Below are 27,275 nucleotides of genomic sequence, written 5' to 3'. Positions count from 1 at the left end.
ACTTGAGTCCCTCCCACGGGCACACAGCCCCCCAAAACTGCTGCAACGTGAGTTCCTCCCACGGGCACACAGCCCCCCAAAACTGCTGCAGCGTGAGCCCCTCCCACGGGCACACAGCCCCCCAAAACTGCTGCGCCGTGGGTCTCTCTTCCACGGGGTGCAGCCCTCCAAGGCCAGGCTGCTCCAGCCTGGGAGCGGGGCCCTCTCTCTCCACCAGGTCTCCCACTGGATCCCAGCCTCCTCCAGGCATCCCCCCGCTCTGGCACAAGCACCTCCCCCAGGGGCTGCGGGTGGATCTCTGCATCCCATGTAGACCCAGGGGCTGCAGGGCACAGCTGCTCCACCATGGGCTGCACCACGGCCTGCAGAGGAATCGGCTCCAGCGCCTGGAGCACCTCCTCCCCCTTCTTCTGCACTGACCTTGGTGTCTCCATGTTGTTGTTCCTCACATGTTCTCACCTCCTCTTCTCTGGCTGGAACTAAAACTGCGCCACCACCTTTGCTTTGATTTATTCTTAAATCTGTTACCACAGAGACGTTACCATCATCTCTAATTGGCCCAGGTTTGGCCAGTGCCATGTCCATCTTCAGAGCCATCAGAGACTGGCTCTGCTGGACATGGTGGAAGCTTCTAGCAGCTTCTCACAGAAGCCACCTCTGTGGCCCCCCTGCTACCTACCAAAAACCAGGCCGTGCAAAACCAACACAACTTAGCTTGTTTGGATGGGATGTTCCTCTTGGAACAGATGGAGGACTCTTCTAAAATCATGCTTCTTGACATGTATTAGCTGTGAGACATTTGATGGAACGCTCAGCAGTGTATCACACGGAGTTACAGGTGGTGTTTCGCTGTGAACTTCACTGAAAGTGGCATCTAAAACCTCTCATTTCTCACATCACAAGATGAGAAATGAGGAAACAGGAAGAAGCATGTGAATTAAGTGGTTTCCAGTAATATACTGTCTGTAATGCAGTTTTAAATTTAGTACAAACAATTGTAATTATGAAATAAGCTTTTATGACAAAGTTTATGGTGTTCTGAATAAGCAGCAGTTATCTGGTGACTAACAGAGCAGAATCCAAACAGCCCTGGATGGATCTTTTTTAATGTCTGTGGTTGTGCAATTTTGCCTTGCATATAGGGAAGTCCCCATGTTAAAATAATAAGAAACGGAATGTAAATGACCATTTACTATTGCGCAGCTGCAAGTACCACACCCAAGTTCCAGGGGAGGGCTATGGTTAGTATTTGATGTTTTTAATGCAGCCAGAGCAAGCTTTTGTCTTTACAATCTACTAAGGGCATTGGGCTGATGCTGTGCTGGTGTCAGTACGGAGAGCCCCTGTGAGCTCTGTGGAGGTTTGGGACTGCTGCCTCTCTGCCCAAGGCATCTCTGCTCCTGGCTGAGCATGGGGCTGGGTTTGCTCTAGCACCCAGCTCATGGTAACGTGCTGGCCTGCTGGGAACATTAGCTGCGCTCGGGCACAGGCTTCCAGACGGGATGGAGCACAGAGTCAGGGATGGAGGTGAGTGTTCACAGCTGGCTGGAGCTGGGCTCCTCCAAAGATCCTGTGGAGAGCAGGTCCTGGCTCTGTCAGGTGACTGCCCACCTCTGGTGCCCATTGTAATTGAGGGTGCCCTTTGAGGGGACAGAAGTGCTCCCGGGTACACCTTTGATGGCAAGCAGTGTGGGATTGATCCCTGCAGCTCTCGCATCCCTTCAGGTCTTTCTGCTCAGGACTGAGGATGGAGAATGAGAAGGAGATGGATGCAGTTGGTGCACTGGCATTTCAGAAGGGCTTAGCAAGGGACTCTCCTGCTCTCCCAGCAGGACGCAGGGGTCTGTCTCTAGCCCACTCTGGGGTTTCCCTATGCCTGGAGTCCCCTCCCATTCAGGTAAGGTGTTGAGCAGGGCTGGGACTGGCTCAGGTCCTCGGGGGCTCCTCACGGGAGCCTTCTGGTGGCAGATTTTGGGGGAGCTGCAAGTGACTGAAAGGACATGGTGATGCAAGGGGAGGAGCTCTTGCACGCTGAGCCCATGGCTGCCCCATCCTGCCTGTGCTGTGCCCCAGATTCTCGACCTGCCATTTCCAGCCTCACAGAAGACAGTATTGCCATTCCTGGGGCTCAGGGAGTGCGTTACATGCTTCATTCAGCCCTTCCATCTCTGATAGAGAGGGTAAAGGTGTCTCTGGCTGTCACTGCCAAGGCACTTGTCCTTAACCCTCTGCTGCAGCACCCTGTGCCTTCAGGGGCCAACATCAGCAGTCAGGAGTCCTTTGGATATCAGGGCAGCCAGCCTGGCCCTCAGCCTTCACTGTCCTCTGATTCCAGAGGTGCTTTCAGGTTATCCCAGAGGCCTCCCAGCTCACCTCCTCCCCAGTCCTGGAGCCACTGGAGGGGCTGAGCTGGGAACTTGCCATGGGAAACACCGACTCAGTACAAACCACAGCGGGTAAACGATTACGGGTGCGATTGCAGCGGGAGTTCCGCTTCCCCAGGGCTTTAAGACAAAGCAGAGCTGTGCGAGGGCAGAGGGGAGGGGAGAGCACCCAGACACCCAGACAGGCAGGAGCAGGGTCTGGAGTAGAATATTGCGGGCAGGAGCAGCAATGGGGGACACCTTCATCCGGCACATCGAACTGCTGGGCTACGAGAAAAGGTTTTTTCCCAGCCAGCACTATGTGAGTACTCAGCAGCATTCTGGCAAGTGAGGACTGTGGGCTGGCCAACAAATTTCCTTAGACAAATGTGACTGAGGGCCTAAAAGCTTCCTTTTTAGGGGGTCATGGCTGATACCATGAGCTGGAGGCAGCCAGAGACTAAAATGTACTGAACATACAAGACTTCGGGCACCTCCTTTGCAAGCTGTTGGTTACTTTGCAGGCTTAGAAAGGTCTTTTTCCTCTTTGTTTGCCACCCACCTGCATGTTTCCATCCCCTCTCCGTCCCTGCCAAGCTCCCCTAGTGCCTGTTTGCTTGCTGGCAAGTCAGAGCTACTTGCATTGGGGTGGTGGAATGAAAACATTCAATTTTATCTGAAACTGGACCATCCACAGGGCTCCCTGGGCACAGTGGGGTGTGGGGTCCCACTTGCCTGCAGAACTGCAGCCTCTGCTTTGTCCCTCAGGTCTACATGTTCCTGGTGAAGTGGAATGACCTCTCCGAAAAGGTCGTCTACCGCCGCTTTACTGAAATATATGAGTTCCACGTGAGTCCTCCCGGGACACGTGGGCCAGGGGGTGGGGGGGTGGAAGGATTTCCATCTGAAATTGGTGGAAGGGGTGGGGGGGTGGAAGGAATTCCATCTGAAATTGCCTTAAAGCAAACCTGGTTCAAAAGAGGCTTCTGGGTCCAGTCCTTCAATCTCTTTTGCCCCTTGAAGGTGGGAGCCATTGGCTCTGTGTCCCTGGGCAGGTTTCTCCCAGTGCCGAGGTGTGGGATCCAGCCAACACATGCTAGTGGCAGCAGGGCGAGCACCAGGAAAGGAGGCAAGCTAGGGGCAGAGGAGTGGATGTCACAGAGTGTTCCCCTGGTGCCATCCTCACTGTCATGCCTGGCTCTGCTCTGCAGAAAGCGCTGAAGGAGATGTTCCCCATTGAATCCGGGGACATCAACATAGAGAACCGGATCATCCCGCATTTGCCAGGTGAGGGGCAAGCACCGTGGCTGGGGGGTGAATAGAAATTGCAGCTAGCTGGGAAATTCCCTGGTGGGTTGAGCTGTGCTGGCTGCCTCCCATACAGGTGCATGGTGCAGTATTTCCTGTACACCAGGCTTGAAATCAAAACCCCAGAAAGGTCTGAGCAGTGGCAGTGGTTCCTCCAAACACTCAGCAGCCCCGCAGACCCTGTCCTTCCTCTCTAAAGACGGCACCCCAGAAGCACGTCCAGAAGCATCAGCTGTGACCTCTGGCTGGTGCAAAGTGTCTGGCTTTGGGGAGGCTGAACTGAGTGGAGCTGAGCTGAGCCCTCCTTTGGTGACACCATTACTGGGGTTGGCTTAATGTCCTTACGGAAACACAGATACTTTGTAAGAGGAAACAATGCAATATGTCTTCAATGACAGGGAATGAACTCCTGATCCAAACAGCTGACACTTTGTTCCCAAACAAGGTGCATGTCAGAAAACTTCCCCATTTTATTTAATTTCCTGCTTTAAAGGAGGCAGAAGGGAGCCTGAGAAAGAGCTACAGGTGTGGTCGACATCTCTGGAGGAGGAGTAAGCCTGCACTATGCAGCAGTGTGGGTGCCACTCTGGGGGGGCTCTGTTGCAGCTGGACTAACACCACCACCGTGCTGAGCCTCTTCCAGCGTGCTGCCTCCACCATGCTGGGGTTGTTCATGCTTATTCCATTTGAGGAACTGAGAGCACTGGGGACCAGACAGCTGTCAGACTGCTGGGGGGGCATGGGGTGCCACCGACTGCACAAAAGCACCCCCATCATGCGGTTCAGTACTGCTGGGGGTCAGGATTGCCAGCAGTATTTTAGAGCTCTGGGGTCAAGAACACCATGACCAGTGGGATGGGAGGATAAGCATAGCTCCTCAGCTGCAGGCTGGTTCCCGAGCCCCTTCTGGTGCCCCGGTGCCTCTGCTGTATTTGTGGCCCAGCAGTTGGGCTTAGCCTGAACACACAAGTAGGAGTTACCCTAAAACTGACGTGGGGTCAAACAGGATCATTTCTGGGCTTGCATGAGCTGTGCTCCCTCAGATGTTCACCTTATTGGCACAATGCAGCCATGCAGCACCTTGGGGCCAGACCCACTTGTTTTCAGGGCAAAATTAATGATTCAGAGCAGCATGCTTGGGAAAGTACTAAAAACAAGGCTCTCTGTCTGCTTTTTCTGAGCCCTTTTTCCTCTCCCACAGCCCCAAAGTGGTTTGATGGGCAGCGCTCAACTGAGAACAGGCAGGGCACACTGGCCGAGTACTGCTACACACTGATCAATCTACCCCACAAGATCTCTCGGTGCTTGCATGTGGTCAACTTCTTCAAGGTCCGTCATGATGACATGAACCCTGTCACAGACAGCCAGTGAGTCCAGCTGCATGCTATTTTGAGGGAAATCCTGCATTCCTGGCCTTGGGTGCTGGCAGTAGCCTGCAGGAAGGGTGTCGCTGCTGATGGATAGAGGTGGTTGGCATTGAGCTGCCTTTGCTCTGACCTGTCTAGGATCAAGAAGCCTGAGGTCTTCCTCCTGCCAAAGGATTCCAAGAAAAACCCCACTGGTAAGAGGTCTCAGAGGGCTGCAAGTGGCTGCCTTGGCAGCAGCAAAGCCTGCTGGGGATGGGGTTGCCATCCTATGGCAGATACCCTCATCAAAGGCATGATCGCTGTCCCAGAGCTGCAGCTGCGGGGAAGCCAAATCCTCAGGGGGAATGAATCTCTGTCCTGAAATCCAACTGGTTTGGGGCTGAAAGAGGCTGGGAAGGCAGTTTGGGCTGTCCTAGGGCTGCTTTTGGCCTGCCTGAAATAGGGTGTTTCTGGGTTGGGGGCTGGAGGAGGGAAAATCCATCACTTCTCCCATGCAGACATCACGGGCCCCATTGTCCTGCAAACGTACCGAGCCATCGCTGACTATGAGAAGAGTTCCACATCTGAGATGTCTCTCAAAGCTGGGGACATGGTAGATGTCGTGGAGAAGAGTGAGAACGGTATGTGTCCATCCCTCTGGAGGGCTCCTGAGGGCCAGCCTCCTCCCTGCGACAATTTCAGCAGGAATGAGTACTGCCCTTGCATCTTGTGTCCCAACACAGCATGTGAGCTAGTTACGGCAGTGAAGGCTGAAGGATGAGGGGCAGTTCTAGAAAGCTGTGCAACATCTTGGCCATGCCTCAGCCTGTGAGGCTTTCTGCCCAGCAGGAACAGGATGAACTGGTCAAGTTCTCTGGCTGCACCATGTCAACAGAGACTGGTCCCAGCACTGTCCCTTCAACAGTGACAGGACATGGAGATGCCTACACCGGCCCTGGCCAGGACAGGCCTGGTGCCAGTCCCCACAACACTCTCTGCTCTTGCCCATGGGTGCTTTCCTTGCAGGCTGGTGGTTTTGTCAACTGAAGAATAAACGAGGCTGGGTCCCTGCTGCCTATCTGGAGCCAATGGATGGTCCCGATGAGTCTGAAGAGCAGGAGCCTAACTATGCAGGTAAAAAGTTGGGGTGACCAGGGTGTGTGTCAGAGCACAACCTGCTGCAGCTCTCCACTGAGCTGGCTCACTGCAAAGCTGGGCAATTCAGACTGAGCAGGATCACTGGGCAGAGAGATGCTGCTGTAGGAACGGCCAGGAGGGATAAATCTCATGGCTTGGTGCTTCAGTGTCAGCCTTGGGAGCTTCCCATGACCTGCAACTCAGCATTAGATTTGTGTTTTGGCAGATCACAGATGTGCATCTTTACCCAGTGGCCATGCTGAGCTGGCTGGGTGAAGGCTGAGGTGCTGGCTTAACAGAACAGCACGGTGCAGCATCCAAATCAGGGGCAGGCATTCTCGAGGTCTTTGCCTCTGTGCTGTCCTTGTCAGGGCCCAGCCCCACTCCCTGCCCCGTGCATTGCCCTGCCATGACAGCAGGGCTTTATCATGTGGAGCAGAGGGAGGATCCTGCAGACTTGTGCCAATTGCTCAACAGGCTTCAGCTTTGTGGGTTTCACAACTCTGGAACGGGCTCTATTAGCACAACACTTCCTTCTGCCTTATTTCACCACTCACATTCTGAACACACTTTCCAGCAGAGATAGGTGTGCTTCCTCTGCTTACACCCAAAAACTTTCTTCTGGAGAGATGGTGAAGGGGCTGGGATGAGCCATAGGCAATGTCAAGACTGGGGGAAATCTGAATCCAAACCTGAAGCACCCTGAGCCTTGCCTAAAATACAGGGTGCTTCCTAATGCTCTGGTGCCTCCTCTTCTCAGTGGCTGGGGAGGTTGAGCCCCCGTCCCTGGGGTGTAAGCACATGATCCACCGTCCCCATTTTGTGTGTAGGTGAGGCATACATGGTCTGGAAAAGCTACACTGCTGTGGAAGAGGATGAGCTGACTCTCAAGGAGGGCGATACCATTGAAGTCATCCACAAGCTTCTTGATGGCTGGTGGGTCATCAGGTGAGAGCTGCCAAGAACGGGTCAGGCAAGCAGCATTCAGGCAGAGGGACGGGAGCAGCCCTGGTTCTCCACATCAGGGCCTTGAAAGCCATGGCCTCTTTGGTGTCACTGCCCAGCACTTCCTTTTGCAGGGCTGCTTCTCACAGCCTGTTCTTTGCCAAATATTAAACATTGCAGCTGGAGATTCCTCTGCTGAGACCTTCAGAAATATCCAAGAAGGAGGAAGATGGGGGAAAAAAAAGCATGTTATTTTGGCTCTAATTGTTCTGGCACATTTTGCTTTGCAAAACCTCAACTTTCATCCCAGCTGCGAGAAACATGAGAGGTAACCCACATGGCACCAGCGGGGGACAGGCATGAGCCATGGATCATGGAATGTCCTGAGTTGGAAGAGTTCAAGGCCAGGTTGGACAGGGCTTGGAACAACCTGTTCTAGGGAAAGGTGTCCCTGCCTGTGGCAGTGGATTGGAATGAGGTCCTTTAAGGTCCCTTCCAAACAATCCATTCTGGGATTCTGTGACCACCCTCCAGAATGATCAAATCTCTCTCCTGGATTGAGGAAGTGGTTGCAGAGTCACGACTGCAACTGATGTAGCTTTGTGTTGCACTTCAGGAAGGATGAAACCACAGGTTATTACCCTGCCATGTACCTGCAGAAAGCCGGGGAGGTGAACATCTCTGTGAAGAATGAGCAGAGGAACCGGAGTGCTCCTCCACGGAGGTAGGAGAAGCTCTGTGTACAGGGCAGAAGAACATCTCCCTCTTCCTTGAGAGAGATGAAATTAAATCAGACAGGTTGTTGTGGTGTCACCTGCTTGCCCTGTCAATGAGGAACTGCCTGGAGAAATGTAAGCAGGGCAAAGACAGACCAGGACTGTCCTTCCACCAGCTCTGTGCTCCCTAACTCCCACAGGCACCCCAGCATTGCTGATGCAAGGCTCCATGATCCTTGCTCCAACAGGTCCTCCCATCAGGTGTATTTCTCCTTGTCCTTCTGCAAAGTTTCTTTTCTGGGCTAATTTTATTTTCAAATTGGCTGTTTTCTTATTTCCTAAGTGTGTGCACTGAATCTTTCAGAGGCAAGGAGAGATTTGACTAAATGGAGCTGCCAAGTGGCCTAATCTAATGGGAGGATTTGAGCTAATGTAAGGGATTTTATTTTGAGTAAAAAGATAAAAAGCAATAACTCATTAATTCCAATGCAAAAAGAATGGCTAAAAAGGGCAGATCTTGCTGCTATCTCTTTTTTCTGCAAGAAGACACATCAGGCTTGCTATAAAGTCTCTCCAAATCCAGTTTTGCTGGAGCATGGATTGCATGTGAGACAGTGTAAAATGGTCCAGATCCATCTATTTGAACACAATGATGGTTGCTGATAGCCTTGGGGGAGATGACGTGGCCTGTTCCAAGGACAGTGGCTTGTCACCCTGCCATGGTGACTGCTGCCTCTGTGGCACTGGCAGCCAGGCCAAGCCCTGTTGCAAAGGTTGCCATAACCTGCTGTTACAGGCAAGAGCTTTGCTATGACATGGGGTATGTGCTCAGACCAGGAAGGGGCTGAAGGAAGAGAGGCACATTTCTTTGAGAAGAGCAGGAGGACAATGCCATGGGGAGGACATCAGGAGCCACCTCACCCCTGCCATGGTACTGAAGACAAAGCAGGGGCCTCCGTCTCCCTGCCCAGGGACGGTCCCCAATGCTGGGAGTTCCCCTGTAGCAGCCCCATGCTGCTCAGCCCTTCACTTCTCCCAGTAGTTTCTCTCCTGTGGGTTTAACACTGCACATCCAGGTGCACACTGACACACGCCCCATACTCCATCCCCCTGTATCTCACCCTTGAGCATCAGGGAGCCGTGCCAAACCCCACACCAGGGACCTCAGTTTTGTAGCCAGGATAGGTGCTGTATGTTCCTTCATCAAAGAGCTATAGATCATGCCTGGGGCTTTCTTGGATAAAACTCATGCCCATCTCATCCTTCCAGTCTTATGCCCAATATTCCTCCCTATCATTACTTTCCAGACTTGTGCTCAGGGTTTGCCCATCAGTGTTTGCTTCCAAAGCACCATCCAGCTGCCTCTGAACATGTTGTCTCACTGATGGCTGCCCTCAAGGGCTGGCATCCACCAGGCAAAACCCAAAAGCAGAAACTGGGGTTTGGGTGAAGCAGAGGAGGAAGTGTGGGGAAAGAAGTGTGTTGTGTGAGAGCTGCCAGCATGAAAACTGCAAGTTTTGTTTCTCACTCCTCGCAGATCCACCATCCGAAATGTGAAGAGCATCCACAAGCAGGGCCGGAAGCAGATCAGCCAGGAGACCTATAGGAGGAACAGCAAGAAGTACATCCAGAACCAGCGGAACCTGCGGGGAAATTCCCAGAACAAGGCCAATGTTATTGGTAAGTCTCAATGGAACTGGAATCCTGCAGGCATGGCCCGTGCCCCCCACCAGTGCTGGCAGCTGGAGCAGGATGGCACGCTGAGGTCGCACCATGCCCATCTGCCCTTTTCCTATGGGGAAAGTCTGTGCACGGAGATGTTTCTTTCAGTGAGGTTTCTTACTCCTGGCTATAGGTGAGACAGAGCAGAATATGGTCCTGGAAGGAGGTCAGCCCACATTTGGGACCTGTGCTTTCCTTTGTGCACCCAACCTCCCCCATGGTGCCATTACCATTGCAATTGCCATGCATGTTAGCTGTCAGCAGAGCCGCCAGAAGGAAGTGTTGCATGAAGAATCATAGAATTACAGAATTTGGTTTGGTAGGAAGGGACCTTAAAGACCAATTCATTCCAAGCTTCCACTTGATCAGGTTGCTCCAAGCCTCATCCAACCTAGCCTTGAACATTTCCAGGCACAGAGCAGCCACAGTTTCTTCGGGCAACCTCTGCCTCACTACCTTCACAGGGAATAATTTTTTCCTAATATTTAATCTAACCCTGGCCTCTGTCAATGTGAAGCCATTGCCCCTTGTCCTGCCAGTTCAGGCCCTTGTAAAAAGCCTCTCTTCATGAAGAAGGAGAGGGCTAGACATTGAGGTATACCCTTTAGATCTGGTAGTCCCCATGACCTTCCCAGACCTAAAGATTGGCTTCCCCTTAGCAGAGTTCCCAGCTGGGCACTGGTGGGCCCATCCTGAAACCATAACCTGCAGGAAGACCACTTACATGCAGCAGGGACAGGAGAAGAGGCAGGAGCTTTGGTGGCCATTATGTAAGAAGCTGCTGAATGTTCATGAGGGTGGTGTGTGGTGAAGAGCTCTGACCCATCTGGACATCTTCTTTACTTGCAGTTGAGAAAAATGAGCCAGAGGGCAACAAACCCAAGGCTCAACCTGCTGTTCCTCCCCGTCCCAGCAAAGACCTTATCCTGAACCGCTGCACCGAGAGCACACGGAAGAAGATCCTGTGAGGATCCTGTGAGCCCCCACACCATCCACCCAATGCTTCATCTCCTCCAGCTCCTGCGCAGCTAGGGCTCGGAGCCAGACCAGGGATCCAGGTGGTTCTGGCAGCCACCACAGGCCAGGGAGGCTGCTGGCCGTACCAGCCCAGCACAGCACCCATCCTCATCCTCCATCTCGGCCAGCCCAAGGTGGTGTCCTGATGGCACTATAAGGAAGGACCAACCCTGCTCTACCATCTCCTTACAGCCACCAAGAGTCCTCATCTCTAGATGCCCTTCTATCACCTCTTTATATTTTGAATTATTTTTGTGGTTTTCATCAATAAAGTAGAAAGTCTTGGTAGACCCTGAGGAGCAGTGTGGGCGTGGCGGCGGGAAAGGTGTTTCTCCTGGGCAGATCTTGCAAAAGATGCTGGCAGTGAGGAAATTTAGTTTGGGGGATGAAAGGACAGCAGCTTCCTCCTGGAAGTTGGTTGCTTGGCTCCCTCAAGAGGAAAGTGAGGGCTCGATGTTGGGATAGGGCTGCTTCACACAGGGAGTATGGTGGGACGGCAGGATTTGGCTGCCACCACAGCCAGCCCTGTCATCGCTGTGCCAGATGGGGCTGGGTTTGGGTATGATCTCAGTTTGGGTTTGGAATGGGTCTGTGTTACATGTAGGTTTGGGCCTGAGTTTGAGTTTTGATCTTAGTGAAAGGAATGAGATAGATTTGTCTTTACAAACAAACTGTGGGTCTGCTGGTAGATAAAGCCAGATACTGAGAGGTGAAAGAAGCAATGGGAGGAACCATAAATTCCATAGGAATTCCACTAATTGACACAAACTGTTACTCACTCAAGGCCGAGCTAAATCCCTGGACCTAGAGAAAAAGAACAGAGACACAAGGAAGAAGAAAAGGGGGGCGGGGATACACATTAGAAAGGGGGTTTGTGTTAGGTGGTTCAGGAAGCCTGTACCTCTCAAGTACCTCAGCCAATGGGGGAAGAGAGAAAGAAATGCAGCCGGAATATTAGGATAAAAAGAAGGCTTTGTCCTCCAACAACTTGAGAGACCCCATGGGAAATACCCCATGGCCTCTCCCTTTATTCAAATAAAGTTACAGGACTCCTCTGTGTCCTTTTTGGACATAAACCTCTGCTGTTTGTGGATTAATTTTCTTGACAGTGGTTTGGCTCTGGGTCTAAGTCCATATTAGGGTCTGGGGGTGTGTTTAGATTTAGGTGTAGGTCTGGGCGTAGGTTTAGATCTGAGTTTGGGCCTGGCTGCACGCTCCGGTCCGGCGGCAGGTCCAGATCTAGCTCAGGCTCTGGGGGAGTGTGGGCCCTTCAAAGGGCGGTGTGGCCCCTTTAAGAGAAGCGCGCGGCGACGCCGCCGCCGGTCGCGTGCGCGCTGGGGCGGTGACGCTGCGCGGGCGCGCGTGTGGGGGAGAGGCAAGATGGCGGCGGCCTGAGGGAAGCCATGGCGGGGGTGGCGCGGCGGCTGCTCTGCAGGGGCCTGGGCGTGGCGGCGGGGCCGCCGAGAACCCGCCAGCTGCGGGAGGCCGAGGAGGCCGCCCCGGTGTTCCAGTACGCGGGGAAGGCGGCCAGGCGCAAGGACCGCGTGTTCGTGTGGGGCTTCAGCTACTCGGGCGCCCTGGGCGTCCCCAGCTTCGTGAGGCCGGACGCGGGCTGGAAGAAGCCGCGGCGCATCCAACCCACGCCGTACCGCCTGGAGACAGAGGAGAAGGTGGGCTTTCATCAATAAAGTAGAGACAGCGTGTCCCCCTCCCCCGGCCTCCGGAGCTTGGTCAGGGCTTAGCGCAGCCGAGAACGGCGTTAGTGGATCGGGTTTGAAGGCTTTGCCATGATTCAGTGTTTTTTATCCATATAGTGGTATTGCTTGGGATGATTACTGTTTTAACTGCAGCAGCATATAGTTTAGAAAATATGTATTTGTAATTTTGTCAGAGGCATTAGAGAGCTAGGGTCTGAAGAGCATTTGCCAGATAAAATGGGCCTCTTTCAGTGGGTCCGTGGCTTCTCCCACCTGACAAATGGGAAGCTTGTGTTGAAAATCATGTTATTCTTTTGCCTACGTGTTTCACGCGTGTTCTGCTGTCTAGTGCAGAGAAAGTCAGAGCGTTCGTAGAGTATCTTGAGTTGGAAGGGACCCGGGAGGATCATGAAGTCCAGCTCCTGGCCCTGCTCAGGACACCCCAGCGATCCCACTCTGCACCCGAGAGACTTGTCCAAGCGCTCCTTGAGGCCTTGGGATCGTGACCACTCAGTGCCCGACCACCCTCTGGGGAAAGAGCGTTTCCCTGATACCCGATCTAAGGCTTCCGTGGCACAGCTCCTGCGGTTCCCTCGGGTCCTGTCCCTGGTCCCAGAGCGGAGATCGGAGCTGCCCCTCGGGAGGAGCTGCAGGCCCCAGTGAGATCTGACCTCGGTCTCCCATTTCTTCAGGCCGAACAAACCAAGTGACCACCGTTGCTCCTTATGTGGCTCTTATTCTGGGCGCTTTTTTTGTCAAAAGGAGTAAAACATGTTATTCTCTTAATATCTCTATATCTTTCTGTGTTTGGTTTGGTTTGGTGTTTTTTTTTTAATCTGTGGATGCAGGTCAGCAAACAGGTCTTTCTGTGGTGTTGTGTGGGCCAAGGTAACACAGAAATAAAGATGTATGCACACAAAACCAAAGCTGTAAGGCAAAAACGTTGGACCTGAGTTTTCACCATTGTGCTTGTCACAGAAGACTGTTTCTGATAATTTTTGCAAGACCATACATGTAATGAATTTGGGCTACATGTGCATGTATCTTAATGAATGAATGCTGATGAACAAGTAGCGTGGAGTGAAATTTGCTTTTCTAAGCCACAGTTTCTAACTGAATAGTGTGGGTTTTGTCTGTCTTCAAAGATAACGTCTGCTGCCTGCGGTTATGGGTTCACACTGCTGGCTTCTAATACCAGAGACATCACCAAAGTGTGGGGCATGGGGCTCAACAAGGACTCCCAGCTTGGATTCCAGAGAAGCAGAAGAGATCAAAGTAAGGATTTAAGTGTTTTAAAAACTTACAGATTGGCACTGCTGTATGCCTGTGGTACAGGAAACTTCATGTGTTTGGAAGTGTGAAAAACATCAGGAGGCTTTGATGCAGTCCCAGGCTGTGCTTTATTTTTTTAAGCAGATCTTTTTCTGAAATTTATCTGTGTTTTTGTGTGCTTTGTAATTGGTCAATGTGTGCCTCAGTTCTGTACGCTGCACTTGCCAGTTTCATCCGGACAGGAATGTAGCTATTTATTCTGCAAAGTGTGATGTTGGTTAATTTGTGGCTTTGAATCTATAGTTTGATAGTAGACACAGTCTAGTTAATAAAGGTATTTTGGCAGGACAGTTTGCTCACTTCTGCTGCCTTTGCACTTAAAAACTAAAGTCCTTTAGTCCTCCTTCCCTCCCCAGTTAGTTTTTTTTATACAGTCAGTGGGGTTTTTGTGGAAGGTGTAGGGTTTCTTTTAAAATTATTTTAATAGCAAGTTGCATTTTGAAGGAAAAATATGTTTTCGGTAATTTTGTCTTACACCAGGCTCTCAAACTCGTTTAAGATGATGATTTCTGTGCAGAACATTGCCACCTTCCACCAAAGACAGATAGGAAAAACACAAACTTTCCTCATAGAATGGCTGACTGTGTAGACATTCTTCCATAAACAGTTGAGGAAAATCACCATAAAAGCAGTTTTTCTCATTGTGGTGTATAAGCATGTAAATCTCTGAAGTTAGGGTGTGTCTGATATGGGCAGAAGATTGAACTTTGTGGAGAAGCAAAAGAAAATTTCAGCTACAGTGCAGCATGTTGAGGTTTGAATGGTGCTGCTTTGTGCTGGCACACTGGGTAGTTCTGTAAGAGTGTGTACACATAGCAAGTGTGTGCTTAAACAGCAGCTGCAAAATGCAGGGGCTGCAGAAACTTGTGCTCACTTCTGCTTTTAAAGGTTTCAGCTCTTGGTGGGTCTTAGTTCTGTACATGCTGCTGTCTCAGGAGTGTCTTGCAATTACGTTGTTTTTCTGACCTGGAGATTATTTTTGTCAGAGAATCCAGAAATAGGTTAAATAGTTTTGCCGTTCAAGCCGTGTTAAGTAAGAGTGTGTTTGGCAAGATCGGTTGAAAATGTGCTGAAGATCTTTGGGATTGCTACTGCTCCATGTTTAATGTCCCCCAGGCAAGTTTTCTTTTGAGATGTTTCGCTCATTGCTTTGGTGCCTGCTGCTTCCAACACTGTGTTGATGTAGATGCTTCATTTTCAAGGGAATTTGCAGCCTTCTGACTTTGAGATGGTTGTATCCAAACTACTGATATTTCACACTCACCCCCATGTTCCTTAGCCACCTCATTGTCTCTTTTCTCCAAATCCCCTCAGCTGTCAGTGATGGTTACTACAGGTCCCAGTAGCTTGTGTCTTTCTGCTGAAGGGAACAGAGAGAGGAAAAAGTTTTTTTGCTTTGTGACTTCCAAGTGTTTCTAGACATGTAGAGAGTTGGCTGCCTTTTAGCTCCTGCTCTATTGCATGGCAGATGCCCACCATTGGCAAGCTACCTGTCCTCACATCCAGTAGTGTCTTACTGCAAAAGACCATGTGTAGCTTTTTTAATTTATTATTTTTTTTAATTTGGGTGGGGGTTTTTTTGTTTTTATTTTTATTCAAGGCAGTGAGAACCAGTAAAACACTGCTGCCTGTGTACAATACTGCTTTGGGTCCTCTGGGATTTGATTTCACCTATTGCAGTGACTTTGAGATCAAGGCTTTTTATCTCCCCTTGAACTTTTCCCTAGCATTGATTTATGTTTTACTGTTCTTCCCCCTCCCCCCCTGTCCCAGTTGACTGTAACTGGTTAAATGTTCTTCAAGTTGCTAAGTCTTTTTAAAGTACAGCATGTCATTTTTCATAAATGTTAGATGTCTCATTCCCTATGGACCTAGCCTGTGTAGTCTTTCTTGCATTCCTTATTTCTGAAAGTGCCTGTAATCTACTGTTCTTTAAATACGAAGTACTAAGATTTTTTTGTTTACTTTTCCTGATTTTTGTGATTGTTGCTCTTGTACCTTGTTTGCAATATCCCCAGCTGCACAGAATACTTGTTCATGATGTTAAGCTCTGGTAATCCAGCTGTATTCACCAAAGTGGTTGAACAAGTAGATGAAAGCGTCAGTTTCACAATTCTGCTACCTGAAGCCTTAATAACATTCACCCTCTAGGTATGGTGGACTTTTGTTTAGGCGGTGATTATTGGCTTTAGCTGTCTCCATGGCTTTCACCTTCTCCCTCCCTCTGTGATAAATCCCTGTCAGCCTCTTTGGTTAGTATCTTGGCTTTCTAAAATGCATCTGCTTTTATAACAAAGCAGAAGTGAGTGTGTGAATCTACAACAGGATCAGCAAATATATGTTGAATTTACTTTGTGGAAGCTACTGACTTAAAATTGTTCTCCCTTTCTTAAGCTAAGGGCTATGAATATGTCTTGGAACCATCTCCAATTCCATTACCGCTGGAGAAGCCGCAGCAAACTCGGGTCTTGCAAGTGTCCTGTGGGAGAGCCCATTCCCTGGTCCTGACAGATAGTGAAGGAGGTACAGTGTTGTTTGTGCTGATGATGTCAAGGGATGCCTGGCTATGCTTTTACTAAAAGCTTGAAAAAAATTGTCTTCTGTCCTTTCGAACTAGATCCCAGGTGGGCTGTCTGCACTGTAAATGGAATGCAGGCAGCTGTTGGCCTTTGTGGGATTACTTCTGCGAGGGAGAGCTATGAGCTCTGCTTGGCTCAAGTTGTAGATGTGCTGGGAGCTTTTTTACTACAAGATTTGTTTCTCTAGCCCCAGGCCTGGCTGATTGCAGCTTGTTTGTCTTGTTCACTCAGATGTGTTTTTGAACACAGATTTGGGTGACTGTGCTCGTACTCCTGTGTTACTTCCCCTTGAAGCCCCAGAGTGCTTTGTTTATAAAAACAATTAATTAATACTCCTTTATAGAGAAGATTCTGATCGTGGATTGTCGCTCCACATCTCTGGGAACTCTCTGGTGCAGTGGCTCCAGTGCTGCACCGAATGATCCAGTGCAGCTTCTTAGTGGGTTAGCTGGTTGGTTGGTTGATTCGCACTCTTGTGGAAATGCTGATCTATTTCTGAGTCTCCTTGACAACAGCAGGATGAACTAGGCAATTCCTGACAGACATTGGGCTCCAGGTACTGCTGCTGTGCCTGCAACAATACTGCTGGGTGTTGTTGGTGACAATGGATTCAGTCACTTTAATTCGAGTGGACTTACTTTGAAAAAAGCTTGTGCCAATTTTTACGTTGCTGTGCTCTACCTTTCAGACTTAGAACCACATGAAAATATTTTGTGGACCTGAAAAGAGGCTTTCAGGGGATTGGGCAGTAATAAAACTAGTGTGTTTTATCATTGGTTTTCAGTTTTCACAATGGGAAACAATTCTTATGGACAGTGTGGCCGGAAGGTTGTTGAAGATGAAATTTACAGGTGAGAATTCAAAGATCCTGAACTTTGTTAATGTTGAAAACATAATTGCAAGAAAACAACCCTGCAGAAAAGCCTGAAGGTGGAAAAGGTCTAGTAGTATAAGCATGCCATTTAAGATTAAGGAGTCTGAGAACAGGCTTTTGTGCTGCAGGTGTCATACAAGCGGCTTGACTTTGAACCCAGGCTGGGCACTAGCACTCTGCTGACCACATTCATGAGACAAAAGAATGTCAGCATGGGACAGTTCTTGCAGGGCATAGTCAGAGAACCCAGCCTTCATAAATTGCTTGAGGTAATTGGTGTTATAGTTGGGCTTTCTCCCTTTAGCTGCTCAGAGTGCATGTGCTGTTCCTCAGAGTGTTAGAAGTGCCATTTAGGAAAGAGGCATCCTCTTGTTAAGTCTCTGCTGCAACTGCCTCTGAGTCTGTAGTGCTTTTCCTTGATTGGGTTTTTTGTGGGTCTCACCGAAGCATATGCTCAAAGTGCTCTGTGTGATAGAGTAAGTGAATAGTGGGAATATATTGAGTTTCTGATTGCCTAGCAGGACTAAAAAAAGCCTCGTTCATTGTTCTGTCTGTAATCCAGAACACTTGGTCAGTAAAGTTTGAGAAAATAGCTGTAATTAGGTAGCATTTGTTAGTCTTGATACTGGAAGTCAGTCATTGCATTATTCATAATTCCTGGTATTGTGAAAAAGTGACAGGGATGTTAGCCCTACACTGTACTCTGGGATATCTGATTTATCTCTAGTTAAGTGTAGTGTTTATGTGGGTACTACAGTATTTCATAGTGTCTCTGCTTGTTCTAGACTAGGGACTGTCTTTGAGAGTTCCTCCTACCCCCAATTCCCACAAGAGCTTATATTTAAAAAGTGACAGTTCTTAACTTCCTAAATAAGAGAATGTAGAATTATGTTCCTTCTTCATGCAGATATTTTGCAGTGAAACTATATGTGAACAAATTTCTCTACTTGTGATAGTAAAGTGGCTTTCAGTAGAGGCAGGTTACCTTTGTGTTTTTCAGTTGCAGTCTTCTGAAATCCTCTGTGTTGCCTTTTCTCTTCTTGGTGGTTGTTTGGTGTCCAGTGGAAGCCATCTCATTCATCAGCTGAAGGAATTTGACAGCAGAGTTGTCCAGGTAAGAGGATCATCTGAACTCCTGAAAAGAATTGAGAAAGTCCTGAAAAGAATTGAAAAACAGCTGAACAGCTGAGCTCAGAGGGTGGCAGTCATTGGCTCGAAGCTAAGTTGAAACCAGTAACAAGTGCTATACCCCAGGGATCCGGGATCCAATCCTGTTTACATTTTCACTAGTGATCTGGATCACAGAGTGTTCCGTCAGCAGATAGCAGATGATATACAACTCTGAGGAGTGTCTTTGAACCAGTGATAAACCAGAGGGTAGTGCTGCCATCCAGAGGCTGGAGAAATGGGCTTACATGAACCTCATCAAGTTCAGCAGTGGAAAGGGCCAGTCCTGTTGCTGGTGAAGAGCAATTTCAGACACCACTATGGGCTGACTTTCTGGGAGGCAGCTGTGCGGAAAAGGCCCTAGGGTCCACCAGGTTGACCATGACCCAGCAATGTGCCCTTGCTGTAGAGAAGCCTAATGATACCCTGGGCTGCATTAGGAGGAGTGTTGCCTGCAGGTCAAGGAGGTGATTCTTCCTTTCTGCTCAGCTACACTTAGAGTACTGTGTCCATTTCTGGGCTCTCCACTCCACTACTCTCTTCCTGTTGTGATTTCTTGTTCCCCTTTGTCACTTTTATATTGCTTAGGAGATTGAATTCTGTCTTTGCCATTTCAAAAATGATGAGATGTGAAACCATCCACTTAGACTAGCCGGCATTTCTCTGGGTCAGGTTCCTAGGAGAGCAAGAGACTGCAGGGCAGCAGAAAAACCGGCCATGGCTGCAGTATTCTCAGGCACAGGAGCAGTTTCTTGGTATGTCTGTGGCCCTGTAGCCATACTCTGTGGGCAAACAATGCTCCCGTTCCAAGGAAGGGTCATTGATTTATGTCCACCTGATGAGACTGTGCTGTGGTTCATCCTGAAACTGTTTTGAATTAGGCTTGTAAACTTCTGTTTGGACTTTTCACTTTTTTTTTTTTCCCCAGGGGGGTTGAATACTCTGTACCTGTTTGTACTTTGATAACAGCAGTTATGTGCTTAATATTGTTAGTCACTCTCTTAACTTGATGATTAAATCCCTTTAATCTTTGGTTAATTTTTAATGGCTGCTTTTGAATGGCTTTTTGCTTGGCTTTAATGCGTGCCAAGCCTATGGCAAACATGATGGCTAGTTCAACATAAATGTAGATTTGAGAACAGCTGTGTGCCTGGAGTGCTTACATGGCAAAGAATCCATAGCAGTTTGTAGCTGGCATCAATAATTGTGTGGTTAGCATCCTGTGAAGGGAGAGCTCTTTCTTACTCTTTTCTGTTTCATTGTGTTGTACTGCTGAATCGAGCTTTCTTTTCCTGTTTTGGATCTTAGAACAAATTGACTGTAGCATCACTTTCCATAAAGAAAATTCTGCTGTTTTCTGTGTTGTATCTTGTAGTTCTTGGCCCTTTCTCTAGAGCCATTTGATCGGGAGAGAAAGGTCAAAATCTGAACTGATGGACATTATAGAGGTTCATTGCTCAATTTATCTGCTGGTAACGCTTCATTAAATAGTCTGAACATGTGACCTTTCCTGACTAGCTCTGACATTTTGTTTGTGTGCAGGTTGTGTGTGGGCAGGACCACAGTCTGTTTAGAACCAAGAAAGGTACAATCTATGCATGTGGATGGGGAGCTGATGGACAAACAGGTAGGAACTCAGCTCAGCTTGCTTTTCAGGGAACTGATGAATAGAGCAAGCTGTCCTAATTGAGAAGTTGTGATGTGTATTTGTCATGCATGTGTGGACAGAAAGGGGCTGCTATGTTCCCACGTGTGTAGATGTTTTCAGTACTCTTGTGTAACCAAACTGAGACAATCCAGTTCAGTTTTTGAAGACCTTTAGGATGCTGCCCTGGCAATCCAAGCATGCAGTCGGAGGAGGGTGTATCTGCTGTTTAAAGCTTCTGACAGGATGTGGAAGTGGACATGGGCAGCTTTGCTCTTCAGTTTGGTGGCGGATTTGCCTTCCTGATTCTTGTTTCAGGGTCTGTTCTGCTCTTTTGAACTGATGAGCGCTTTGGTAGCTGCTGCATGTTTTAGCATGGGATTCTTGGGCAGGCCCTTTGCATGGTGGCTTTTGCTTCAGAGAACTTCCTCCTCACAGTCATTCCTACTGTTTATTCCTTTTGCTGCTCCCAAAGCTGAGTTCTTCCCATGATTCTTTCGTACCAATATACTGTAACCCAGCTTTCTGTCACCTACATTCTGGTCTCTTCTCCAGGCAGCAATTTGTCATGTAAAGTATTTGCTTCTCAGCCTCTTTTGCCATCTCCCCTGCTGTTGTCTAACTGATTGCAGTGTGCTGTCACTCATGGCTCTCCTTGCAGAAGTCAGGATGCAGCCAGTTTGTGAAACTTCATCTCTGTTGGGATATCTGCCTGGATTGGTTATTGTTCTTCAAGCACTTTGGTCCGTGCAGACAAGAGATATGACACTCTTCGGGGTGTGATTATGTGAAGTTGTTGTGTACTCCAGAGACGTGGCTTTGGCTAGTAGAAGTGGTGTTTGTGGCTACTTGTCTGTTGCAGCTGGTAATTAAGGAGTATGGACAGAAAGATTTATTTCAGAGGAAGGGTGATTTTGTTATAACATGACAAAAGTGGTCCTATGCAGGCATTAAAAGTGTGCCTGGAAACAAATTCTTCATAATCTCTACTTTTTTTCTTTTCAGGTCTTGGACACTATAACATCACCAGTGTTCCTACTAAGTTGCATGGTGACATTGCTGGAGTAAACATTATCCAGGTCTCTTCCTATGGGGACTGTTGTCTGGCTGTTTCAGATGAAGGAGATGTCTTTGGTTGGGGAAATTCAGAATACTTGCAGTTGGCATCTGTCACAGAAACCACACAGGTCAGTTGACCTGAGGGTGTGTTTTTATGTGTTTCAGTTCAGCTGCTGTACACAGAGTTAAAAATTACATGCTTCTCCCTGTTCTGGATGCTTTTGACAGCAGACACAAACATCACTAGCAGGCTGCTTTTACCTAATCTTACAAAACCGACCTGACACTTTTGTGTAGCTTTAGGGGCAGTATGTTTCCCTGCTTTGATAGACAAAGGCTTGTGTCACCTCACCCCAGTTTGTTAGTCCAAGAACTCCATGTTCTTTTTCTCCATCCCATGGACTTTGCACCAAATTGAGACCCAGCTCAAGTACTTTGGCTAATTTCAGGACAGGAATTAGTTTTTTGGCTGGCTAATGTAGGATTTCAAGTGGTCCTACTTTGAGCATAGTGCTGGCCCTTGGAAGTCCCTTCTAGTCAACCTGTACGCTGGTGAATTTTTCATGGACATCCTTTGTGGGTTTATAACTGAGTCCTAAACAAATTCCAGTGTCTCACAGATAAGAGGTTTTTTTTGAGTAAACTTACATGGGGCATTGGTAGAGTGCTGACTTCACACTAGGCATTGTACTACTGAGGTAACTAGGCAGTTGGTGTCATGTTACAGCTACTTTAGGAAATGGAGTCAGGAAATTAATCAATACTCAAGCTACTCTTGGCAGATGGCTAAGAGCAGACAATTGTATTAGAATAGCTTTAGCAAAATTTTAGAAAGCTTTATTTCCTGTGCCTCTCCTGATGTAACCTTAATGTAAGGCTAAATGCCGAAACCCATAAGGCCTGAGGACAACAATCAGGTCATGCAGTATAACAGTTTTCCTGGCTGGGTGCATGATGGAGGTCGGTGGCATCTGAAATGGATGAATGACATGTTTGCCAAAAATGAGAGTCTTAGCTAAAATATAGATGCAATCCAAAGTGTAGAATGGCAGAGCTGTGAAATCAAAGATTGCTCTTTACATGTGTCAAGCTGTGTATGTATCTGTTGTGTTGGACTGTACCAAATAAGTGCAATTTGCTTCAAGTGATTTTTCCCTAGTATGTTAAAAAATGCCACTGCAGACTGAATTTTAGTGATCTAATCCACTGTGAAAACTTGAAGACACGCTCACCTATTGACTTCCCCATTGTGTTTGACTTTAAAAGCCAGGGATAAGAAGCAGATATTAGTCATTCCCAGCCTTGTTGCCATGCATATAAGCTTTCCAGTAGGTAACTTTTTCTACCTTGTCCTCGCCTTAATGAATTTCCAGTAGGTTTTTTTTTTTTTTAATTTTGGGACATGCACTCATTATTCAGGCAATAAAGGTTGTATCAGGAATCCAGTGTATGTAAGCTTTAACCAGAACTAGAGAACAGGTTAAAATGTATGTCTGGTTTGCAGTTTACCTTGTCTCTAACAACTCTTCTGCAATCTTGTACAGGTGAATGTTCCCAGGCATTTGCCATTCAAGATTGGGAAGATAAAGGAGGCTGCCTGTGGAGGGACTGGCAATGTTGTGCTAACAGGTGAGTTAGTGCCACTTTAGTGCAAGGCTGCGTAACAGGTGGATTGTAACATTATGAAACAAGTATCCTGTTTTCTGGAAACGGGGAGATACTGGATGTTTTGTGGAAAGCTGGGAGACTGAGAAATATGTGATTTAAGAATGTACTAGAGAAGTTGTTTTCACTAGTGCAGAGCACTGCTTCCAGTGTGTGCTGTTGTGAGTGCTTCTGCAGACTAGAGCAAGAGCATGGCAGCTGTTTGCTCTTCTGATCTCTTTTGCTGGTCATACAGGCCTATAATGAGTATGGATATAGGGAGGAAGTAGGGCAACACTTGAGAGAAAGTAGAACCCTTCAGACTCCTTATGAATCCGACATGTTTATAAATCATGAACTACGATGGAAAGTAGAAAGTTCTGAGAACAGTGAAACTGTGCAGCAGGTCCTTAGTGACTGTTCTTTGGACTGTTAGTGGCTGGGGAGCATAGCTGGAGGGTTGCTGCATGAAGGAATGAGGGAAGGGATTGTATTACTTTCTTGAAGGATTATCTCAAGGAAGATGTTCATATTTATAATGGGATTATTGTGATGACCAGATACTTGAGCTTCTAGTATGAAAGGAGCAGAGCTAGCTGACAGAGAAACTTACTCTTTCTTATGCTGTCCCAACTGCTGCCTTTCCCAGGCACCCAGCTTAAGGCAGAATGCCAGGCAGAGTGACAGCCAGCTGCTGGTTTGGGCATGCGTCAAAGGAGAAAGCCGTGATTTGCTTGCATAGCTTAGGAAAAAGTTGAGGCATTTGGATGGGAATGCATTATTTGCAGATTTTAAATAATCAAAAAGTGTTAGACTGAGCTGGAAGAAAGGAAAATATCCCTTTGGTTCTGATTTAACTCTTGGTCATGGCATGAATTTCACAAGCACAGACTTTGTTACAGAATGTGTTCTTATTGTAATACAGAGGAAGGAAATGTTTTTGTCTGGGGATATGGAATTCTTGGGAAAGGACCAAACCTAACAGAGACAGCGGTGCCAGAGATGATCCCACCCAGCCTTTTTGGCTGGTCAGACTTCAGTCCGGACATCCGTGTTGCTCACGTTCGCTGTGGACTCAGCCAATTTGCGGCACTTACAAGTAAGTTTCTCGTCCTACTATCATGGAGAGGTCATGTTGCTGTGTTACTTGCAGAAAAGAAAAAAGAAAAAAAAAACCCCAAAAAAACCCCAACCAAACCAAAACAAAAAAAAACCCAAACAAAAACCCCCACGCCATAGAAAGTGCACCCATCTTTCTTGAAACTGAAGACACACTGGAATGCAGCATCAGGGAGCCAGACAGCACATTTACAGGTGTCAGCATGGTTTCTGGCCTGTGTTTTGTGCTAACTTATGCTTTCATTAAGAAAGTGTTATTTGTCCAAGACAAAAAAAAACTTTTCTCAAACAGAAAATCCAGAAGGTTTTTTTCATTTCCCTGTATAGAATCAGGAAATAGAATCAGTCTGCTGCACTTTAGCAGCAGCAGAAATTTATGTGATAAATGAACAAACTAAAACTGAGTCTAAGTGAAGCTAGATACCAGAGTTTCTTGGCATTTCTGGCCAACTGAGTTAGCAGCCGCAGGTGGGCAGACCCAAGCATTTAATACGCAAAGGGTATGATACTGTGCTCTGTGCACCCTGTGTGGGTTCCCAGCCTTTGACGGGTTTGAAATTTGAAAGTCATTTAACATCAGGCAGCAGTTCAGAGATCCAGCTGCCAGCCGGGAAAAGTGCCAGGGCTGGGTCCTTTGGGGTAAGTGGTATGTGTGACACTGTCAGTTTGGTTGCAGGGTGCTTTTAAGTGGGCTCCCCTTGGTATTCAGAAAGAGTTAGAAATGGTGCTCTGATTACATTGTTATTTATATAAATTGTTATATGTTATGTTATAGATTGTATTTTAGTTGTCTCTGCTGTGGAGCTGATCCAGACACTTCTGAGATGTGTGTGTTTTCCTGAGGAGCTTAAAACTCTTTGACTCTGCTGAGCACAAGTTTTTGCTTTTCTCTAGCTGTCATTAGAAGGTCACTTCTGTCAGGCAGTCAAATAAGCAGTCCCTAGGTGATGGCTTGGGACAGCTCTCACTGCCAAATTACTGGATTTGCTCTGCTGATAGCTGATACAGATCAGCTGCAGTTGTCTTAACTTTCAGCACAAATTATTCACCTCACAAATGATTCCCTGGAATTTCTGCTGCTGCACTCTTTCTTCAAATAAAATTCCAAAGCAAGTGTTGTAAGAGGGGGAAACAAAGACTTGTGCACAGAACTTGCTTCTTGTATTGCTCATTAGGCATCATTTTCTCCAAACACAAGTACATTCATTGTACCTTGAAGCAAATCTAATAGCTGTCATACTGCTTGTATAACCCTGTGTACTCCCAGAATCACTGTAGCCACATTTGCCAGCATCACAAATAGAATTCTTCCTTTTTAATGACTCAGTTCTTTTCTATTTTTTTTTTATCCTGTGTAGACAGAGGAGAATTGTTTGTATGGGGGAAGAATCTAAGAGGGTGCCTGGGAACTGGAAGAATGGAAGACCAGTATTTCCCGTGGAGAGTAAGGATGGTGGTATTAAGGCCAAGAGTACATTCTTTGGCTAGTTTTTATTATCCTAAGGAAAAGGACTATCATTTGCTATGTGTTTTTTTGCTGCAATTTGCTGTGTTGAGTAATTCTGAAAGAAGTGAAAGCCTAAAATGACTGTAGAAGTGCTTTGTTTTCCAGAGGTCCTTGTGTAGCCTGCTTGGGGATGGAGGTACTCAGTAAACCTTTTAGTCTGCTGTGCCAGTAATGATTTCGAATCCTAAAACAGCATCTGGTGCTGTGCCACCACATCTAAACAGTTCTCATCTCCTTCCTGTCCACTGTCATCTGCCTGCTACCCCTACTGCCTCTTCCTTCCCCTTCTAACCTGTGCTTCTCTTTGTATGTGCTGCAAAGAAAATCATCAGTATTGGTCATCTGTCCGAATCATTACTCACCTAAATTAGGTGAACATTTTGGTCTGTAGTGGCTAGAGGTCCACATAATGGTGGGCTTCCTTCCCACTTGTGGTGGTGGGTCATTGGGCTGACTGTCAGCTTACAGTAGGAGATCCTTACTTAACCATATTTGTAGCTGTTTCACAGTGCTTCCAGTTCCACTGCTTCCTCCCAGGTGGCTCTGAGAGCCAGACTCATTGGATGTAGAAGAGTCTTTGGCTCTGGAGTTCAGCATTCTCCAGATCCAGACCACAGATGCTCGTGGTCTTCAGGAAGGCCGAGTAGGAGATGAGGGAGGCAATCAGTTGGACCACCCTGGAGTCCCTGTCATTGTATCTGAACTTGCAGTAAATGTGCTTCTGTAGTATGCTTTCTTATTTGTTTAAAAATGAACAAAGCCAGACCAGCTCTTGAACATTTGCCTAAAATCACAGTGCTGTAGCTGAGTGGAATCTCTGAATTCACTTCCCCAAATGTGAACATTGGGGGTTATGCTCTTTCAGACAGCCAGCTCCTGTCTGACAGTACTGTGGCAATGTGCTGGGATCCTTGTCTGTGACCTCCTGCTCTAGAACTAGCTGCTGTCCTCTCTCTTAGCTCTAAGGAACATCTCGCTTTTTTAGACTCTGCTTTCCTGAAGTTTGAAGTCACTTTTAAGTGAATAAGCTGTAACTTCAGGAGTGAGGCGCTGCTCTCTTAGCATCAAAGCACAAACTGCCTTAGGCTGAGTTGAGCCTTTGCCTTGTTCCAGTTCTTGCTGATGAGAGAAGAGGCAAATCCCTGTGGTGTTTGGGCAGATCCTCTTCCTAATGTCTAGATTATGCTCTGTTCAGTCGTGCTGCTTCTGCTGCTGAACAGATGGGCTGAGGCTACAATCTCCTCACTGTCTGCTAGTGAGCCTGCTCTTCTTTCTCCTTCCAAACCTTTATGTGCTTCTGTGAAGGAGAAAGAGGAATATTTCACAGCTCAATGCACAAGCCTGCCTGGTGCTGAATCTTGCTCTTTCTGTGCTTTTAAGTTGGCACTTGCATTGGTACAAATCCCTGTGAAACTAGCTGGCATGTTGAGCAGGGGGAGGATGAGAAATAGGAAGTATCAGGTGCAAAGTACCAGCTTGATAAATAACCCACTCTCTCATGTGTTTCATCCAGGTGACTGTACCCGGTGAGGTGGTGGATGTGGCATGTGGAGTTGATCATATGGTAAGCATGGTCAGGTCTTTTACCTAGGAATGCTGCTGGGCCTCAGCACTGTACCAGGGCGATGCAGGGACTTGGTGACGATCTTCTTTGATTCTATGAAACCAAGTGACTGTGAGCAGAGACAGCCATATCAGTGTCTGGGTTATTGTCATCCCTGCATCATCGAAATGCTCTGGCCTGGCTGCAGGAAAGAAGCACATTCCCCGAGGAGTGTGGAAATGCAAGGAGAGCTCTGGCTCGTTCGTGATGAGCTCCCAGAGAACCTGAGGCCCAGCCCCAAGCTGGTGAGCCCCTCTGTGCATGAAGAGCATCTCCTTTAAGGAAGACTGGCATGGGGTGAAATCTACAGCACAGGACATTGACATGTGGACATTTCTTGTCACCAGCTCTGGAGTGTCAGTGTTGGGCAGAGCCAAACTATTTCTCAAGGGAAATGTTGGGTGGTTTTTTATTGCTATTTTTTATGTGGAAGAGAGGTCATGCTGGCTGTTGAAGCCCAGCACAGCTGTCCTCAGTGGCCACCATCAGCTGCAC

General features: G+C 47.8%; 2 protein-coding genes across 7 annotated transcripts; both read left to right on the top strand.

The window, feature by feature from the left end:
• Positions 1-1,256: 1,256 nt before the first annotated feature.
• Positions 1,257-10,850, top strand: NCF1 (neutrophil cytosolic factor 1). Of its 5 annotated transcripts, none has more exons than XM_042025878.1 (11): positions 1,257-1,527; positions 3,132-3,173; positions 3,575-3,650; positions 4,873-5,038; positions 5,177-5,232; positions 5,536-5,658; positions 6,044-6,151; positions 6,985-7,102; positions 7,716-7,823; positions 9,353-9,495; positions 10,387-10,850. In XM_042025878.1, exons 1-11 carry the CDS (start codon positions 1,522-1,524, stop codon positions 10,503-10,505), a joined length of 1,065 nt encoding a protein of 354 aa, XP_041881812.1. In that variant the 5' UTR covers positions 1,257-1,521; the 3' UTR covers positions 10,506-10,850. The 5 variants fall into 5 exon arrangements, with proteins under 5 accessions (XP_041881812.1, XP_041881810.1, XP_041881811.1 ...); XM_042025876.1 differs by having other exon boundaries at positions 1,258-1,527; positions 3,132-3,212; XM_042025877.1 differs by lacking the exon at positions 1,257-1,527 and adding an exon at positions 1,604-2,685 and having other exon boundaries at positions 3,132-3,212; positions 10,451-10,850.
• A 1,062-nt stretch (positions 10,851-11,912) lies between these two features.
• On the top strand, positions 11,913-26,842 carry RCC1L (RCC1 like). Of its 2 annotated transcripts, none has more exons than XM_042025872.1 (10): positions 11,913-12,224; positions 13,397-13,526; positions 15,978-16,106; positions 16,947-17,013; positions 18,099-18,150; positions 19,746-19,830; positions 20,854-21,035; positions 22,452-22,536; positions 23,477-23,650; positions 25,029-26,842. In XM_042025872.1, exons 1-10 carry the CDS (start codon positions 11,958-11,960, stop codon positions 25,256-25,258), a joined length of 1,401 nt encoding a protein of 466 aa, XP_041881806.1. In that variant the 5' UTR covers positions 11,913-11,957; the 3' UTR covers positions 25,259-26,842. The 2 variants fall into 2 exon arrangements, with proteins under 2 accessions (XP_041881806.1, XP_041881807.1); XM_042025873.1 differs by having other exon boundaries at positions 26,691-26,808.
• Positions 26,843-27,275: the final 433 nt, after the last annotated feature.

The sequence above is a fragment of the Corvus kubaryi genome, unplaced genomic scaffold (genome assembly GCF_017639235.1).
Source record: "Corvus kubaryi isolate FWS band 111438036 unplaced genomic scaffold, C.kubaryi_AGA036_p1.0 37284, whole genome shotgun sequence".
In the NCBI taxonomy this organism is placed as follows: domain Eukaryota; kingdom Metazoa; phylum Chordata; class Aves; order Passeriformes; family Corvidae; genus Corvus; species Corvus kubaryi.
The sequence above is the reverse complement of the archived record's forward strand: the minus strand, read 5'-3'. Positions and strand labels throughout refer to the sequence as shown.